General features: G+C 40.3%; 1 protein-coding gene across 1 annotated transcript in view; it reads right to left on the bottom strand.

The window, feature by feature from the left end:
- The window catches only part of AGBL4 (AGBL carboxypeptidase 4), a 2,119,283-nt gene that overhangs the window by 17,026 nt on the left and 2,081,524 nt on the right, over positions 1-20,733 (bottom strand). Inside the window, exon 12 of the mRNA XM_054979842.1 lies at positions 6,673-6,769. Coding sequence (XP_054835817.1) covers positions 6,673-6,769 — 97 coding nt within the window. The remainder of the gene's footprint in view (positions 1-6,672; positions 6,770-20,733) is intronic.

The raw sequence follows: 20,733 nt of genomic DNA, 5'->3' as shown, positions 1-20,733 counted from the left end.
TCTAAGGTGGGAACGCCTACTGACTCCTCCTCTCTTGCCTCTGTGCTTCTTGGGAGATTTCACACCTTCCCTCATGCTCTTCCAAGAGAAAGATGTAAAGCCACCATGCTCCTCATGGAGCCCTTCTCTTTGTCCACAAACCCTCTTCCAGCCTCGCTGCCTATATTTTCAGGCCGTGGTATTAGCTTAGTGAATGTAACTCTATAGATAGGTTCTTTCCCTTGATATTACCAGAAGATATTGCTATGGAGAAATCTGCTACAATAAACTGTAAGTTCTATCTTTCTATGAATTTTGTCTGAGGATTAATTAATGCACGTTTGTGAGGGTTTAAACGCTTCTGACTAAATTACTCTGCTATATGTTACTCTGCTAAGTTACTAAACTAAAATATATAAAATACCATAAATCTCTAACAGGGTTATGGGCCCAGTCTTGAATAAGTTCCTCAGGGCCAAAGAAAAGCCCATAGCTGAATCTAGAAGTAAAGAGTTTTAAACTGCAAAGTGTTTTTTTTTCCCCTTGACTGCTGGTCTAACAGCCAGGCAGAACAAAAGGACTCAATTAGCACGTGAATGCCCTCACAGGCAACCTCAGGAGGAACAAAGAAAGAAATTAGGTGAAAAGTCTAACAGCTTTTTCCCTACCCTCAAGCGTGCACAGAAAAAGCAGAGAAACCTCCTTTTTAAAACGTTTTGGCTAATTTGAGCCAGGAAACTAAAAGTTAAAGAGGGAAAAGTAAAGTTTTCTAGAGAAATACTTTGAAATTTCTTGAAAATGTCAGACCAGTTACTACAAATTGATTTATTCAGACAGCTATTTTCGACTAAAATGGAAGATAATGGAGATGTGAATGCTCATATTGAATCTTTGTTGAATCAAATAGATAAACTAGCTACTGTTGGTCAGATTCTAGATGAAGATTTGAAAATTGCTCTGGTTTTAAGCTCACTACCAAAGAGTTATTCCAGTTTAGCAAAGTCTCTTACTGAAAAAAGGGCTACATTGGAGGAAGTACTAGATCAGATAAGATCACAGTACAATGAACAGAGATCTTATCCTCAAGAAAAGAAATGCAAGACTGACTCATGTTACATGGTCAGAGAGGTCAGACCCAGAGGGGCAGGACCTAGGCAAATTGATTACTGGCAAAGAGCCAATCCTAGAGAAAGGCAGACTCCTCCCTTCTGCCACAAATGCAATAAGCCTGGTCACCTCCAGAGGGAGTGTTTTAGCAACAGGAGCTACAGCCACAAGGGCAGAAACAATTATGCTGCTGCAAGCAGGAACCAACAGGCAGAGAGAAACAGAGAAGATTTTTCAAAAGCAAGAGCTAGTAATTTTAGAGATTTTCCTCAAACAAGGGCTGATAGTAATTATCATGTGTCTCATATTGCTCGAATAAATGATAGCCCACAGTGCCCTTGGGTCCTCGACAGTGGCGCCTCAGCACACATGGTTTCAGATATTAATCTGTTTTATGAATTAGATACCAGTGCATCTAAGAATGTTATGATGGCTAACGGGACGAATGTGGAAATTAGTGGGAAAGGCTCCATTATGCTTCATAGCAATAATGATTTCTCTAAAAAGATAATTAAAGTAGAAGAAGTTTTATACATTCCTGATTTAAAGGCAAACCTACTAAGCGTACCTGTACTATCACAAAAAGGATTTTCTATACACTTTGAGAATAACAAATGTACAGTTTCTCGCGAAGGAGAGATATATTCCACAGGTAGTCTCAGAAATGGAGTCTTTGAACTGGACTGCCAAGGAGAAAAGGCCTACAAGGCAACAACAGCTACCACAAAAGGAGAACCAATCGAACTATGGCATAGAAGATTTGCACATCGCGATATGCAAGCCATAAAGGAGCTGCAGTCTAAGGACTTGGTAACAGGTATTAATATAAGTGCATGTGGCAATGATGATGAATTATGTGTTTGTTGTATAAAGGGAAAGGCAACTCGACCTTCTGTTCCCAAACAAAGCCAGAGATGCTCAAGGCAACCACTTGAACTAATCCATACTGATTTATGTGGTCCTGTTAAACCAGCATCAACAGGAAATAACCTTTATATATTGTCTTTCATTGATGACTTCTCGAGATATACAGTGTGCTATTTGCTGAAAGAAAAATCGCAGACTGAGCAGAAACTGCGTGATTATGTTTCCATGGTGTCTAACAAGTTCAACAGGAAACCTCAAGCCTTTCAAAGCGACAATGGCGGTGAGTACGTTTCCCATGCCACACAGAGATTTCTCAGGGAAAATGGAATCCAACATAGATTCACTGTTCCCTATAACCCCGAACAGAATGGGGTCGCCGAGCGCAAAAATCGTTCTATCATGAATATGGTCAGATGTATGTTAATAGATTCAGGACTTCCCTACAGACACTGGGGAGAAGCGGCCATGACTGCAATCTACTTACAAAACAGATTGCCCACTAAAGCTACAAACAAAACTCCTTATGAGTTATGGCATAATAGGAAGCCAAGCATAGGACACCTTAGAGTATTTGGATGCAAAGCATATGCGCATATACCAGAGGAAAAGAGATCTAAACTAGAACCCAGAGCCTTAGAAGGCATCTTTGTAGGATATGCTCCAGGATGTAAGGGATATAGGATTTTTAACCCAGAAACTAACAGTGTTACTACAAGCAGAGTTGTGCAATTTGATGAGCGACAAAGGAGCAACCAGAATGCTGCTACACGTGACCCTTCAGAGGGAGAGAATGATGACAGCCAGCTGCTGCTGTATCGGCCAGATGACATCGCTACGCAAATGCGACCAGATATCCAACCCGGTGATGAGGCAATGGGTGCAGCCACTGAGCAGATGCAACCAGAAGCCCGACCAGGTGAGAGAATAAAGGCGGAAATTCCCAGGCCAGTAGATGTGCCTGAGGAGCCAGAGCCCGCTGCGGAGGCAGAGGTGACTCAGGACCTTAGGCGCTCTCAGCGCGTCAACAGAGGAGTTCCAGCCGAGAGACTGACCTACCTCGCAAGGTCGTCGCCACCACAAGAACCAACTTCATGGGCCGAAGCTCAACAAATGCCTGAACCAGAAGCAAAGAAATGGAAGGAAGCAGCACAAGAAGAAATAGATGCTCTGCACAAGAACAAAACATGGACTCTCACAAAACTACCTAAGGGTAAGAATGTTATTGGATGTAAATGGGTTTTTAAAGCTAAGAAAAATGAGAATGGTGCAGTTGAGAGATACAAAGCTAGATTAGTAGCCAAAGGATATTCTCAGATTTATGGAACTGATTATGATCAAACTTTTGCACCAGTTGTAAAATATTCCACAATCAGGATGCTTTTAAGCATAGCAGCTTCTAGAAACATGCAAACAGAACACCTGGATATAAAGACTGCATTTTTACATGGTGAAATTGAGGAAGAATTATATATGAGTCAACCTCCAGGGTTCATAGATGAACAGAACAAACACTTAGTATGCAAACTTCAGAAAGGACTTTATGGTCTTAAGCAAGCTGCCAAATCTTGGAATGATAAACTGACCAAAATGTTACTTGATCTAGATTTTAAACGAGGCAAAGCTGACCTCTGTCTTTACAGTAGATACAAGAATGAGAGATGGACTTTTATTTTGTCTTATGTTGATGATCTTATCCTTTGCTATGAAAATTCAAGTGATTGTACTAAAATTATATCTCATCTAAACAAGGAAGTTGAAGTGAAACGCTTGGGCAATGCTAATTTTTATTTGGGATCCAGATCGAGAGAGAACCAGATGGCAGTTACCTTCTCAGCCAAAGACAAAAGATACTAGAACTACTGGAAAGTTTTGGACTGGAAAATGCCAATCCAATGCCTACACCAATGGAAGTAGGTTTTCTGAAAGAAAAGGAACCACATGAGCCTCTACCAGAGAACAACGGGTACAGAACTGCCGTAGGCAAGCTTCTTTACCTAGCAATGACAACAAGACCTGATATTGCAACAGCTGTAGGTATTCTATCCAGGAGGGTAAGTAAACCCACTGTGAATGATTGGACCGGAGTAAAAAGAGTAATGAGATATTTAAAGGGTACTGCAGATTCTAAACTAAGGCTGCCAGCTAGTAAAAATCCCACACTATTGGGATATGCTGATGCAGATTGGGCTAAAGATAATTCAGATTGGAAATCCACTACTGGTTATGTGTTTTTCTATGGGACTGGACCTATAACTTGGGCCAGTCGTAAACAAGAAATTGTGGCCCTTTCATCCACTGAAGCAGAACTTGTGTCAGCTTCAGAAGCATGCAAAGATTTACAAATGCTTTTAATGTTACTTAAAGATTTTGGCATTACAGAACCTTTACCAGTTAACATGCTAGAAGATAACCAGAGTTGTATAGCCCTTTCTCTTTTAGAAGGAAATACTCCGCGCACAAGACATATTGGGACACGACAGCAGTTCGTGAAGGAACTTCAAGCACAAGGAATTGTGAAGCTGCACTACTGTCCCACTGAAGAAATGACAGCGGACATCTTTACCAAGCCGCTGCCCAGAGACAAGTACCAAGGTCTACGAAGTGACCTGAACGTTGTGAATGCTGACGACACTCTGAGTCGAGAGGGAGTGTTGGAATAGGCGACTCAGCCTGCCTTTGGACACTGGGGGGCGCTGCATGTCTCTTTGAATGTAATGTATAAGTCTAGCAATCTGCCACTCTCTTGTCTAAGGTGGGAACGCCTACTGACTCCTCCTCTCTTGCCTCTGTGCTTCTTGGGAGATTTCACACCTTCCCTCATGCTCTTCCAAGAGAAAGATGTAAAGCCACCATGCTCCTCATGGAGCCCTTCTCTTTGTCCACAAACCCTCTTCCAGCCTCGCTGCCTATATTTTCAGGCCGTGGTATTAGCTTAGTGAATGTAACTCTATAGATAGGTTCTTTCCCTTGATATTACCAGAAGATATTGCTATGGAGAAATCTGCTACAATAAACTGTAAGTTCTATCTTTCTATGAATTTTGTCTGAGGATTAATTAATGCACGTTTGTGAGGGTTTAAACGCTTCTGACTAAATTACTCTGCTATATGTTACTCTGCTAAGTTACTAAACTAAAATATATAAAATACCATAAATCTCTAACAGAAGTAAGTTTTATAAATTCTATCTTCATACAAAACCTAGCAAACTTTTGATGCTTTAGAAATAATTGATACTAGTAGCTGATAACAACAACAACAATAGCTGATCAGTATCACAGACTGCAGTAAGGAAAACCAAAGACGGGAAATACAAATCCACGGGGAAGAATCCACTGGGTAGATCTACTATCCATTCCATTGAAAGGAAAGAAGCCTTAATAATTAATTACAGTAGCCTATCAGGATCACAGTGTGCCTTAAGTAGAGGGAGAGAATAAAAAACTTAAAGCCTCTGGGCACAACTTTCTAAGCAGGCCTGCTATGTTGAAAAGAATGGGAGGCACTACAACGTTCCTGCATGGTTTATTTCTGTGGAACATGTTGGACAACATCCTGGTGAATTGCAACTTAATTGCAATTTTAGATATCTCAAAATGTCCTAACAAAGCCATCTTCTTCCCCTTCTTACCCACTATTATTGCTTGTAGGAACAATCTATGTGAACAACAGCAGTAAAGAAGTGCAGAACATAAAATTCACTAGAATATTTCTCAAAATGCAGTGTTCTTTTTAACTTCAGCTTCCAGAAAACTATACACAAATCATCACACTAAAACTTAGCAGATAGCATATGCAGGTTGTCCTCCCTGCCCTCAGGGGAAGAAGTCCTCTGATGTCCTCTGGTTTCTGGCATCTATTATAAAATCATAATACTTGGTATCCATTAACTCTCCTTTTTCCTCCTCATCCATACCTTCAATTAAGTATACAATATTCAGCATGATTTGAAATATTGTGTGCTCTTTTAATCTATGAGACCAATGTCCCATCCTCTAACATACAACTCACAAAAAGAGTTTGAGAGAAAAACAGACTATGTAAATTCTGTTCCTCTCTTTGTTTACATTAACAATAATTTATTCTATAATATTTTTAAAACATCTCTACACTGTCTGTGCTTCTTTTGTGACCTTGGTTGTGGTCCTCTATTGGGTGGTATACTGATAAAACCATTGATGCCTGCATGGCAAATGACAGTCACTTAATACCGATTGAGTCGATCTCCCTACATAAATGTGATTTCTTTTTTAAAAAATAGAGAGAGAAGAATGACATGGAAATACTCAAATGCATAGCAGAAGTCATGTGGTACCAAGAGTAAAGGAGAGGAAGGATCTTTTTAAGCATCATTGATTTCTAAAGGAGAGATTAACATTCTAATCTTCTTGTTTGCCATATGGAGGAAAATCTAAACAATAGTGGATAATGCCAGCCTTTGGAAAGTAGAAACATCATTTTAACACTTTACATAAAAGAACACATCTTAATCCATTTAAAAAAGATCTTAAACTAGAAAGCTAAAAAAGATGTTAAAAATAAGCACAGGATGAACAAAAGGATAATTGAAATTCAAATTTTTGGAAATGGAACTCAAGAGGGGTATGAAGCAGGCTCTTCAAACATTAAAGAAGCTTTATAACCTGAATATTTACAGGTTTATAGTTCCTATTTAAAAACACCAGGTGGAAAGACAACCAGATGGCTTTTTGAAACTTACCATGTGCTTGAGATTGGAGCCAAAGGTCTCTCTGAGATGGCGTTTAGTCTATAGTAGTCCAAGAAAGTTCTGGCCACATTCCTTCCTAATTTCATATCTGTGAGTGCTTAATTAAGGAAATTGTTTAAAAAATAATTGTAAAAAATCCAAAGTGTAAAAGTAAATTGCACTGTGATATGATGCATGAACATTTTTTTACATTAATAGACCAACATAGCTAAAATCTTCAGGGATTATTTCAATTTTTGTTAGCAACTATGTAAAACTGTCATCTTTAAACACACAAAAATGCATTGCTAAAATTCTAAGCTGTTTCTATCTCACACACAATTTTCTGCATAAACTGTGCCCTGAATGGCTGTCTCCAAAGGGATTTTTTAGTAGCTGAAAGGCCATGTCCTTTGGACATTACCAAACTTATTTACATAATCGACTGAAGTAGTCAGCTCTATGGATGTACAACAGATGTGCCATGGAGCTGTACAGAGTAATGCATTTGCTGTTATTTCTTGAAATTCCAGAAGACTGGGCTTGTCCTAAAAATCCCCCAAGTTGTGCACCTCAAATGAATTATGGTTATCCAGAAAATTGCTTAAATTGGAGCAGCATCGCGCACTGATCAGATATCACTGTAATGATTTTGAATGATATGATTTATTTTATAGACCACATTCAAATAAAAGCAGGATAAAATATAATTCTGAGGGAGTCCTTTCTTCTATATAATCCCAAGAATTTAAATCAAGTACTGAAACTCTATGGACTATCCATGAAAGAAAGTAAAAAGTCCAGTAGCACCTTTAAGACTAACCAATTTTGGTTACTCTTAAAAGTACTACTAGACATTTTACTATTTTGCAACAACAGAATAACATGGCTAACTCCTCTGGATCTATGACTATGGATGAAAGATCACTGTCAACTCAAAAAATAGTGGCGGCTCCCATTTCACGGCATTCCTTCCAAGATATACCCTCCAGATACATGTTATTGGCCATTTAAGATATACAGTGAAAACTTTTATATTGCTCTTGGCCTTCTCAGTTTTATTTTGTTAGTTTTAAAGTGTCCTTATTACATTTTTTATCCCATCTTTCCTCCAAGGTGCTCAGGAGCTCAGGGTAGGTACATGCTTTTTCCTCACCTATGTTATCCACATAATAATCCGGTGAGATAAGTTAGGCTGAACAGTATAGGTATTTGAACTCATGTGTCAGGCTCTGCTAGGGGATTCTCCTAGACTGCTTCACTTCATCAGGCCAGGCTGGATGATTTAAAGGTCTTTATTAAGAGATTAGTGCCATTTTAGAGCACAGTACAGAGTAATTGCCAGGAATACCAGAAGAAGGCCCAGTAGGCTAGCTATACCCTCCTCTCCCCTCCCCCTTTCTTTCAAGCAGAAGTCCGTTAGTCTTGGCATGCAGGTTCTTTGCGGGAAAGCTGGAAGGAAGAGAGCGATTCAGGCACCAAGATCATTCAGTGCTTCCCAGGTGCCTGAAAATAAGACAGCTGTGTACAGAGCAGCAACAGAGAAAATAGTAAAAGAACATCAGACTTACAATCTATTCCCCCCATCTCCCACAGAAAAAGAAAACACTTGAGTATGGCAGGCAGGTCACAGACCTGCCTGACGTCATATCTCCCAAATCCTAGTGTAACCAGTCCACCACACTAGATCTTAATTATTTCCAGCAATGTACTCTCTGAGAACCAAGCTCAAGATAATCCAAACTATGGTATTTCCCATTACTATGTGTATAGATGTGAAAGTTGGACAGTGAAGAAAGCTGACAGGAAGAAAATTTATTCATTTGAAATATGGGGCTGGAGGAGAATTTTGTGGATACCATGGGCAGCAAAAAAGACAAATAAGTGTGTACTAGATCAAACCAAGCCTGAATTCTCCCTAGAAGCTAAAATGACAAAACTGAGGCTATTTTACTTTGGTCACAACATGAGAAGACAAGATTCTCTACAAAAAGTAGAAGGCAGTAGGAAAAGAGGAAGATCTAAAATGAGATGGCTTGACTCAATAAAAGAAGCCACATCCTCCAGTTTGCAGGATCTGAGCAAATTTGTTAATGATAGAACGTTTGGCAAATCTTCCTTCATAGGGTCGCTATAAGTCGGAGCCGACTTTACAGCATATAACACATACGTACTTTATTAGTGTTGATTGTATTATTGAATTATTCTAGTGTTTGGATGTTTTATTGTTTAAGCCATCAATATTTCTTTGAGGACTGATGGTCAAAAATGACAACTGAAGAAATAAATTAGCAGCAAACAGATAAATGATAAAGTAACACTGAGAGATGTTAAATGTTAATTGTAGGGCTCATTATGTACATCCATAGCCAGCATTGTATGGTGTAGTCCTTGGGGTATATACTAGAGATGGGCACGAACCTAAATATGAACCAAAAAAATGCACGAACCAAGCTGGTTCGTGGTTCACAAACCAGTGGTTTGTGGAAGCTCGTTTCCATAAACTGGTCTACTGGTTCGTTTGGTTTGTATTAAAGGGGCAGTTTAAATGGTCATTTCCCCGGGGAAATGGCCATTTAAACTTTTCCTGCCCCTTGCAAGTGGCAGGGCCCTTTAAACTATCAGCTGGCAGGTGGCAGGGGGGGATCCACCCTCGCCACTTGCCAGCTGATAGTTTAAAGAGACCTGCTGCTTGCAAGTGGCAGAGGCCATTAAACGGCCCAAAAAACGGTCTTCCCGCCCCTCACAGGAGGAGGCCGTGGGCCCTCAGGGTGGTTGGCCTATGGCCTCCACCACCCCAGCAGCAAGGTAAGTGTGGGGCTGGGGCTGGGGTCTGGGGTTTGGGCCATTTAAAGGGCCCTGCTGCTTGCAAGCGGCAGGTCCCTTTAAACTATCAGCTGGCAGGCAGCAGGGGAGATTCCCCTCCTGCCAGCTGATAGTTTAAAGGGACCTGCCCCTTGCAAACAGCAGGAAAGGGCCCTTTAAACAATTAAATGCCCCTTTCCCTGCTGCTAAGCAGCCAGAAAGGGGCATTTAAACCCCATGAGCCACGAACCACAAACTGGTTCATGAACTTGCACCTGTTCGTGGGAGTTCATGGTTTGTGGTTTGTGAAAACCCACGAACCCCATGGTTTGGGGTTTTTGTGGGTTCGTGCCCATGTCTAGTATGTTCTAGGATCTAAGTGACCCAAGTCTGAATCACCACTCTGCCTTGGAAACTTGCTGAGTGACCTTAGGCCTTGGAACCAAGGAATCTGCATAGAGGTTAAGTTGGCTTAGATAGAAAATGCAGTCCTAAGCAAAGTTACTCCAGTCTAAGCCTATTGGCTTCAATGGGCTTAGACTGGAGTAACTCTTCTTAGGATTGCACTGATAGTGGTTTGCCCAGGCACATCCAGTTTACTTCATGTTCCCTTTTATGCAGGATTCAGGTAAGAACAAGCAAGCTTCACATTCTTTACATATAATCAGGGTCATTCTCATTAAAAAGGGAGATGATAAATCTGTCTGGATTGTACCATTTGAGACTATAAGTAGAGGTTCATATGATGGAATACTGACTCTCCACAAGCTCACTCTTCAGCACTTGTTAGATAAATACAGCTCACCAAGTGGTGATGCACTTTTATGTGGATTTCATTGATTTGAAGTCAGCATTTGGTCTTATTCCACGTGCTAGGCTATGGAGTAATTTTGAGGGGTTCAATATAGATAGATAGCTACTAATTCTTATTCGATGCCTATACAAAAACACATGGCTGTGGCCTAATTGTAACCATGCTGAACATCTGTCAGCTTCTGTTCCTATTTATAATGGTACAACCCAAACTCAAGAGGGAAACCTCCTAATAAACACCATTATTCAAAGAGCCAAGGCTCAAGGAGATAAAGTAATGGGGTTTATAATAAAACACCCTATAGTTGTATGTTAATTGTCAGTTTTGTTTCTATATTACACACAACACATATCCAATACAATTCATTGCATACAAATAATCACATAGTCCAATCCCAAATTGTGTTTTCGTATGTAGATCCTTTGTTATTTTTGAATGTGTCCTTTTTATTTTTAGGTTGCCTTTATGGAGCACGCAAAATCGCTCGATGTGAAGTATACGAAAGCCGCTTGTCTTCCTCCGGTGAAATGCAGCAGAGGCGGTGTTTCAAAGGTGTTGGCTACAAGCTTTGCTGGCCCTTATACTGGAGCTTTGCTGGCTCCAGTATAATCACTACTCACAATGATTATACTGGAGCCTGAATTAGAAAGAGATTTATTGGAAGGAATTAAAGATTGGCCAGAGGAAGATCAGACTCGAAATGAGCCAATAACAAAAGGGCCAGCAAAGCTCGTAGCCAACATCTTTGAAGTGCCGCCTCTGCTGCATTTCACCAGAGGAAGACAAGCAGCTTTCGTATACTTCACAGAGTGATTTTGCCTGCTCCATAAAGGCAACCTAAAAACAAAAAGGACATATACAAAAATAATGAAGGATTTACATACGGAAACACAATTTGGGATTGGTCTATGTGATTATTTGTATGCAATGAATTGTATTGGATATGTATTGTGTGTAATATAGAAACGAAATTGACAATTAACATACAATTATAGGGTTACTCTATCTCCTATTTATAATGGTGTCAAACAGGGCTGTATTTTGGTACCCATTATGTACAACTTCTATATTAACTCAGTGGTTAACAGTCTATCTGACTCCAGCTTTCATCCCCATACATTGGCCTCCAGACCACTTTCAGTTTTACTTTATGCTGATGACGCAGTCCTGCTGTCTCATCCCAGTATAGGTTTAAGGTGTATGCTGCTTGCTTTGTACTGTGATAATGATCTTCTGATAATTAACTATTGTAAATCCAAAATAGTTGTGTTCACTAGAAGAAGATCTAAGCACAAATGGATGATTAACGGGAATGCTATTGAGCAAGTGGAGTCCTTTAAATACTTAGGTGTAGTTTTTTATTCTTTTGGGTCCTGGCACACTTAAATAAAGAAGAGAGTTGGGAATGCCCAGATAAATGTTTCTGCTCTGAAAAAAAAAATTACACTAGAGATGGCCTACATGTCCCTTCATCTATACCTGTTTTTGTGGTCAAGGTTATCACACAGTTGCTATACGGCTCTCACCTATGCATATATGCTAATTACAGATCTTATGAAATCATACAGACTAAATTTCTGAAAGCCATACTTGCATCCCCCTACTGTGTTCCTATTGCTGTTATGCACCTAGAAGCAGGCTTAATTTCTCTGGAGGTTTATGCATGGATACATATGATTAACTACTGGTTGAAGCTTGTTTTCTTTCCTGTGGGTTGCATACATTTGTTGTTAATAGGTATCTTTCAGTCAAAATGGAAAAGGTCCCTTTCAGAAAAATTATGATCCATTGGTTATTCTTCTGGCAGCTTAGAAGCCTTGTGCTATTCAAAAACCAAATCAGAAATTCAGCAAAAGATCTGGGACATCCAACTTCAACACCATTTAAGTTCTACTGTAAAATACCATCACCTTAAGAACAAGAAAATGATGTTGTTAAGCTGTTTAGCAAATTTACTGATTCCCAAGCACAGGATAGCTTTCACTTTGGCCCATCTCAATGTTCTTCCATTGTCTTTATTACAAGAGCAATATCATAGTGTCCCCTTTCATGAACATTTATGCCCTTGCACTACTGAAGAAATTGAAGCAGTTGGACATGTATTGCTGCATTGACTCTTTTATGAGAACTTCAGACACTCCTTTATCCAGTCAATTTTCCAAAAAATTTCAGGAAGATCAGAGGAATGGTACACCACCTCGAGCCTGGAATCTCAGAGACATTTGCAAGATTCTGTGCAGATGCCAGAGTCTACTGAGGTACAGTGTTGATTCAGTGAAATATATTTTCTATTTTATTGTACTTTTTATTGGATATATACTCCTTTAATTGCTCTGTAATGTATGTTTAATGTTAATAGTCTTTGACAGTAATAAATGATTGAATTGAACAATTAGACAGGTATGTGTTCTGAAAGAATAGTCGAGAACCTGCTATTACTCACAGGGCCTCCAATGGCCTAGGAAGTCAAAACTACAGGAAGACCCCATCTTAGATTAAACTAGAGACTCACAGTAGGAATTACATGCAATGCAATAGTATACCATTCTGATACGCAGCAGAGAGGTCTCCATGAGAACTTGTCACACTCCTTAATCAAGGCTTTATCCTGTAACTCCATAGGATTTCCTCGCATCCAAGCCAAACTATACACCCAGTGCTTGCAATACAGACCTACCCAGTAAAACTTAATCAACATGATTACTTCATCTCCTGCCCCTTAGGATCCCTTTCAATCCTGAAAATTTGGATCCCACTATTAGCAGACAAGGACAAAGATCTTAGGTGTATAAGAGCCCCCCCCCCTTGGACTGACATTTGGGTTCAGTTTGCTCACTCCCCCATGCTCAGACTGCTCTTTTACCACCAGCACTTCAGGACTTTCTCCCTGAGACTTTTGGCTATGTTCATGCATGGGATCAGGCAACATGGATTTTTTTCCTTTTTAATCTATCTTCCTCTTCATCTCTCCCCTTCACCCAGTCTGATTCCCCCACATCCTTGTCCCTCTTCCTCATTCTTCTCTTCTTACTCATAGGCCCACTCCAGCAACCCTTCCTTTCTCCTTGGCACTATTGCACTCCTCCTCCATCCTTCTCTTCTTAGCCTCAGCCTAGCTGACCTCACAGTGCTGTTGTGAGCATAAAATAGAGGAGAGGAGAACAACATAAGACACTTTGGGTCTCCACTGGGGAGAAAGGCAGGCTATAAATGAGCTAAATAAATAAATGAAAATGAATGTTCCAAGTAAAAATAAAGGATGGGCAATGTGTATGGCTTTAGTATTTATTCTTCTATATTTTTTAAGTTCCCTGCAAGTGTTCCCCAGAACTACTTCACTCCAAAACCTATTAATAGCTTTCCCTCCAAAACCTATTCCCTCCAAAACCTATTCATATAACATTGGTTCCTACTATCATTACAACTATTGACTTACTGTTCTATCATCCTGCTTTTCTAAAAAGAAAGCAGTAGTAGCAACAGAACTTGCCCTGCTAATAATCCCAAGAAGGAAGGTAGACAGAGAGAGATAGTCCTTCACCTCTGCAAAGAATAGCATTCAACACTCATGATGGATAAAATTTTCTAAAACCATCAAGTACTCATTTTTGCCAATCCCAGTTGGTCAGATAAGGACATCTAAGTCCCAGACAAATCCCTAAACCTCTTATTATTCAGTACTTCTTTCAATTTCTGCAGTCAAATTGAAGTACTATGGGGAGTTTTATCCATCGCCAGTTTTCACTCAAGATTTGTTGCTCCTCTTTAGCCACAGTCTGCTTACAACCTTTCTCTACAACTGCAGCTTTGACAATGGCACACAGAGCCTTCTTCTGGAAATAAAAACCTCAATTTGGAAACCTGTTAGCACTATGAGTCTTTGGGGGAGATACTAAGCACTGTAGCTTTAATAGCTCTCCGATCATTTAATAATGCCACCACTGCAGAGAACAGTGGCATAATGATCTATCCTTCGCCTTGTTTTGCTTTTTAAAATGCAGGGCCATTCTCCTTCCCAGAGAGTGGGTTGACTTTCCATCCTGCATTTGCAAAGCAATGGCAATTATTGGAAATAATTAGACTCCTTTCAAACCCACAATCTCATTTTCATAAGATCTGTCGTGTCATTTCTATGCAACAGTAAGCGAGGCTTCTGCAGAGATAAGGATTTGACAAGGGCAAAAACAGTTAGCAGTTCTGTTCAATATTTGGTAAGTCCTGTGGGGGTCTCTATCAAATGGATTGGATCTTAATGTTTATGTCTCTTCTAGAGGATAGCACCTCCATCAACTTGAATTGCTATTGGTTGAGTTATTAGTTTAGGGAACTCATCCAAGTCTATCCCCTAAGAAGATTAAGAACTGTGACCTTCTAAGCTGGCGGTACTGACAGACCTATGTACTCCTTTGTTTTATTATGCAAGCAGCTAATATACGAAAAGGAGAGGTGCATGCAGAGAAAGAACAAGTAATAAACACAGCTGTGCTGAATTGGAAAGTCACTTTTTACCATTACACGATTGGAAGGGTTTATAAGGCAGAGGGATTTTTCTCTTATATAGCCATGCACAATAAATACATTTTTCCTGTTATGGATGAAATAGGTCTTTTATGTATGCACATGAAATGTTCAGAACTTTGGAAATTCTCCCAAATTGAAACTCTGACACATGGACCCTTACCCTTCATAGTTCTGTTAGTAAGTGTTATAGATTGTTCTATCCTCTCCCCTTTCACATGCATTTATCTCACATTCCTTATCCTACATACTGAAACTGCTCTCACTGTTGAAAACTGGGCTCTGGTTGACTGAGGGTAAGATCACATTGTTAAAAAAATGTTGTCATGTTTTTTGTTAAAACTCCCAGCATACAGAAAGCTAATTCAACAAGGAGAAAGGTTTTTAATTAGCCATCTTCCTGGTTTGTTTTTTGTCTAATACTTGTACATTTTCCCCAGAGAGGCAAGTAGCAGCATCTGGAAGGGAGAATATTTTAGGGAAACCAGCATGGGTGGAAGGTTAAATATCTCTCCCCAGCACTGCAGTCCTGAAGAAAATTATAAAGAGACAGAAGATCCAGTCTAGACATGGGCATGAAGCAAAAAAATTTAACGAACCAGCGGTTCATGGTACAGTGCCACCGCCGATCCTGAGATCGTGAACTGCAACAAACATTTTCTGTTGCCAAACCGGTTTGTGGTTCACGGTTCGTTGGGCGTGGAACAGCCCCCATGGCACTTAGAGAGCCCATATTCTTGGGGAGTGTTTTGCAAGCTCTCCTACAGCCACCATCCAAGTTTGGACAAGATTGTAAAAGGGATCTGGGAGTTATACCCTCTCCAATCCAAGGCCCCCAGGAAACTCCCACAAAAATCCAAGCTCTCAGTCTCTCTCCCCAAGCTCTCAGTCTCTCTCCCCAAAAACTAGCAAGTGGCAAGCAAGAGCTCTGTCCCACTCCACTGCTCGCTGAAAGTGAAACCCAGCCTGGGAGCCCATGGCTATTTATAAGCACAGGTCCCATTGAGCAACGCAGGAGGTCTGTGTTTGGCCATCAGAGCTGCCTATCAGGGTTTGCAGGGATGAGATTGGAGTGCCCATGGCTACAGAACACCCCCTTCCCCCTCCCTCCCCTGGGTGTCTTCTCCCAACTTGTAACCGCTTTGCAGCTCCATGGTTGGAAGGAAGACCTGCTGATCAAGGTAAGCTGGGCTTCCATTTGGGTTTCCAGGGTGACAGAAGGAGCACAGACAGAGTTCAGGCATTCTCCCAGCTCCGTTGCCAGGGGAATTGATTGCTGGCGCCTGAGTGTCTGGCTTCCCGAACAGCAGCCGAATGCACCGGACCAGGCCTCTCCCGAACACTGGTTCGTTGGCCGTGGACAATCACGAACCACTGGTTTGCGATCGCGCGATTGCCAATTTCGTGGGTTTTTGAAGTTCCTAATGCGGTTCGTGCCCATCTCAAATCCAGTCACATCAAGGCTCCAAGGTTTTCTCTAGTTTGGTCTTCATTTTTCAAAATATAAACCCTTTCTTTAACACAGTTTACAAATGTATGAATTGCAATATAATATAGAAGTCCTCACAACAATCCATTTTCTGGTGCCTTCAATGGCCTTCTGACTAAAGGCAGAATTGTAGCTCATATTCCTGGCATTAGTGTCTCTTTTGCTCTCTAACATATGCAGTGGAAATCATAGAAATACCACAAAAAGACAGCATCCATATTACACAGATGAAACTCTGTGAATTTGGCCTTCTCATGTTCCAGAGAAATGCAGACTTTGTTAAATCTACTCTGTGACCACAAAATAATACAAATGTCCTGCCTAATAAAACACTCTTTTCCAAAGACATGGTAAGGAATTAAAGAACGATCCTAAGCAAATTTACTCAGAAGTAAGTACCATTTAATTTAACTTCCAGGAGAGTATTCTTAGGATTGTAGTATTAGTAAATGATGATTGATGTACAGAACGCAAATGATACTACGAACTGATTGAAAAAATGTATTGGGAAATATAATATGAAAGGTCTGAATTAAATATAAATGAATTAAATATAAATTGGGCTGAATTAAATATAAATTTTTCCCAAGTTTTCATTTCGTGTTGGATCATGCTCTCTAGAATCACAAAGGCGGATGGGACCTCCTAGCTTATCCAGTTTAATCCCCTACCAAGGTAGAATTCCTAAAAGTATACAATACTTAATATATGCTCATCCATTCCCTTCTCAGAAACATCCAGGGTAGCTTCCCTGGGCAATTTGATCTATGGGCCAACTTTTGCTTTATCTAAAATTCTTTCTTCAACATTAACAAAAGAGGAGCTGAAGTGGAACGAAAGCCAATTTGTTTGCAGAGAACCAACAGCCTCTATGATGATAGAGTTTCTCCTGGGAAAGAGGATGACAGCCTCTAATGCTGTCTATACCTTTAAAAAAGAGCCTGCAGTCCCTAAGTAATAGTCATGCTTCAGTTTATTTAGTGTTTTGCTGAGCTCAGTGCAAACCATCATGATTTAAAGCCTGGAGATCAAGTAGGATACTGCAGATTCAAAATTATTTATTTCTTTATTGTGGAAAGCCTAACAACAGAATATGTATTGTATAGGGAGGTATTTCGGGCAGTGGGCAAAGACATTGAAAATTTTCAATTAAAATAAGCAGCTTTTTAGAAAGATCTAAAATTTTATCAGGGAGGAGGAAATAACAGACAGAGGTTCCTAATGCAGATATGGGGGGAAGGGTTGAAAATGTTATTTTGCAAAGGAAGAAGAGAATCAAATCCTACCCTTAGTATTGCCTTCTTCACAACATGTTACCTCTCTCAGTCAGTTAACTACAGTCCCTGATGATATTAATTTAGAATGAAGAATTGTTCTGTGGCCTAGGCAGTAGTTTTTTTTAGTTCACCATTGAACAGTCATTGCTTATGAATAAGATATAGTGATCTTTGATATAAAGCATCGAAAATTTGATACTCACAAAGAGAATCTGATTTATATTAAGGCTGGAATTTTCACTCAGAAATTTTGAAAGTGCATTTTTGCAGGGATGATTTCTGATTACTGCCTCTGGACTGATGATTGTATTCTAGCAACTCTATATGAATGAAAATTTGAGGTTTCTAGTATCTGGATGATGTAGTACAACTACAGAAACAACCAGTGCCTGTTTAGGCAACAGAGCCCTGAAAACTCACTTGGAAGATGAAGCCTTCATAATGGATCTAAGTCATAATTCCATGGAATTCAGTAGAAAGTAGAAATTAAATACATCCTATCCTCTGACTCTCAAAAAAGTTCCTATGAGTTTGTCAGGACTGCAGTGAGCCTAATCAGTAGCTTAAATCAGTGGTTCTCAACCAGGGGAATGTGCACCAATAGTGGGATGCTAAGTAGTCTATGTGGGATGCAGGATTTTCATAACAGTTACTAGGAATTTGCTCTCCCTCAGTTCCCATGTTCATCTGCAAGACTGATGTGCTGTCTCTTGCTGGCCCTACCTCTCATGGATTATCCATCTGTGACCTTTTGGCAGGCTGTCAGAAATAATAGAATGCCTGTAAACATATAAATGTCCTTCTGGGGGAAGGTGGGCTTTCTGTTTCTATCCTGATAGGACCCAGGTTCTTTGATACAGTAACTGGTGGAGCATAAGATATGCAAGGTTGAGAACCACTGGACTAAATAACAGCAACTTCCAGTCTGGAATCAGATGACAAGAGGATAGCAGGAGAAGAACAAGACATGACATGAAACCAAAACTGGGCCAAGGAGATATGGAGAAATTACTATGAGACTTATTAGAAAAGGAGGAGGAGAGCAAAAGCAAGGAACAGCAAGGAAGAAGTCACAGGGAACAAGGAGATAGATTGAACGCCCTAAACAGTGGACGTTTCCATCCCTTTACTCTAACAAGGAACAAGATTGTGGGGTCATATGATGGAATTACACTGTACAATTAAGTCAGATGGAGCTCTCAGACAGGCCTGGCTCCAAACAAATGCCATGATGTATACTCTAAAGATGTAGTATTCAACAGTGTTTTTTTCCTAAAAGAAGAGATGCCTATATTTATCTTCTCAGCCCATGTCCCAAATGTCCAAGAGGTGCTGGTACTCTGTAAAGAGGTGCTGGTACTCCATACTAGAACATAGTCCCAGAAAAAAAGTTCTGGAATCCAGCCATATGTTAAAGACCACAGATAAACTGTCACACTGCTGAGCACTTAGGGAGAGAGATGGGATAGTCCTAGCACCTCTTTTTTCACTCAACAGGTGATCAATTTTGTAAACAGGGCATGGTACATCAAAGGGAAGCACAGTTGCAGCACTTATCTAAGCCATGATCTACAGTAGAGATGGGTACAAACCAAAATATGAACCAAAGTTCATGTGGCAAACCAGGCCAGCTCATGGTTTGCGAACTGGTGGTTCATCAGAGCCCATTATGACGAACCACCACGAACTTTAGGCTGGTTCATTTGGTTCGTTTTTTGGTTTGTCACTGCAGACAGCCTGGCACCAATCAATCAGTTTCCTAGGCAACAGGGGATGGACTTCCTGCAGACCTTCTGCTGACCCGGAAGTGGCCTTCTGCCGGCCCAGAAGTGATGATTTGCTGACCTGGATGTGACGTTTTCATATACCAAATGAACCGGTTCGTGAAGCGGGGCTGGTTCGTGAAAGTTCATGGTTCATGAAATGTGACAAACCATGGTTCGTTTTTTCTGGTTCGTGCCCATCTCTAATCTACATATGCAGCAGAATAAAGCTCTAAAGTGGACAGTACAATCTCATTCTTCAGGTGTTTGTGAGGGAAACAATTCATTTATTGTATTTGCATTCTACCTTTCTTCCATGGTATAGAAGGTAGTGTACATAGTTTCCAGGGGATCTCCCATCCTGGTAATGCACAAGACCAAGACCTGCTTAGTTTTACCAAGATTGCTGTTACTATATGCTGTTCAACCATACCCTGATTGCAGCCATACCATTTTGATGCTCCCCCATGTAAACAGGATATCAGGAAGAAAGATTCTAGACCTATCTATTCCCTGCTGTGCTAAGGTTGGTTTTGTCTTTAGACAGGAGAGAAATAAAAATGTGAACCAACTGCTGCAATCTGAAGTACAATATTCTAACATTTTAGAACTCTACCATGCTTGCTTTGCTTAAAGTGTAGAACAGGTCTAAGGATGGCGTGTAGGTATATGAACTCGAATCCACTCCCTTCTGCTCTAAAGAACAACAGTACTATGATAATCTGACTACTGAAGTAGATCCTATTCCCACTGAACATTCTACTGAGCAAAGTTTATACATTCATTCATTCATTTATTAAAATATGTTTACCCCACCTTACTTTTTGGCTTAAGTTTAAACTCTTCTTCCAGTCTAAGGAGTCTTCCTCTAACTCAAATAGAAATTCCATGAGTGGAAAAACAACTTAGGTTGAAAGAAAGCTATACAGAGGAAGGTTGGATCCACCCCACTGTAAGGCTAGATCACCCGCAATGCTGAAGTTTCTTGTGAGTTAATGCTGACCATTAAAAAAGAACAAAGTAAGATGCTTTCCTGGTTGTACAGGAAAGGGTTGCTTGTTCTTTGGCATCAAGTTGGAGAATGGCTGAACTGACTTGCATTTCAGCAGTAAATGTGAAATACCTAGGCTTGCCAGGTTTTCCACTGGCAAACTCCATTGCCTTCCACCACTCAGTGGTGGTACGGGAAAAAAAAGAGATGTTGCCACATGGTTTCTATGTAAATCTGTAGACCTTCTGGCAATTCCTAGAACTACCCTTCGTCATTTGCAGGTTTTACTCTTCCTGCCAGGCTAAGCCTGTCAACTGTAGCAAAGACCCTTAATATATACATAGATTGGTTCTTTTGTTCTCAGGCATAACAAGCAAAACTGAGGGAAGTTGGTTTCAGCAGGTGCTGAGTTAAGG

The sequence above is a fragment of the Eublepharis macularius genome, chromosome 5, assembly GCF_028583425.1.
Source record: "Eublepharis macularius isolate TG4126 chromosome 5, MPM_Emac_v1.0, whole genome shotgun sequence".
In the NCBI taxonomy this organism is placed as follows: Eukaryota; Metazoa; Chordata; class Lepidosauria; order Squamata; family Eublepharidae; genus Eublepharis; species Eublepharis macularius.
This window is presented reverse-complemented; position numbering and strand designations above follow the sequence as displayed.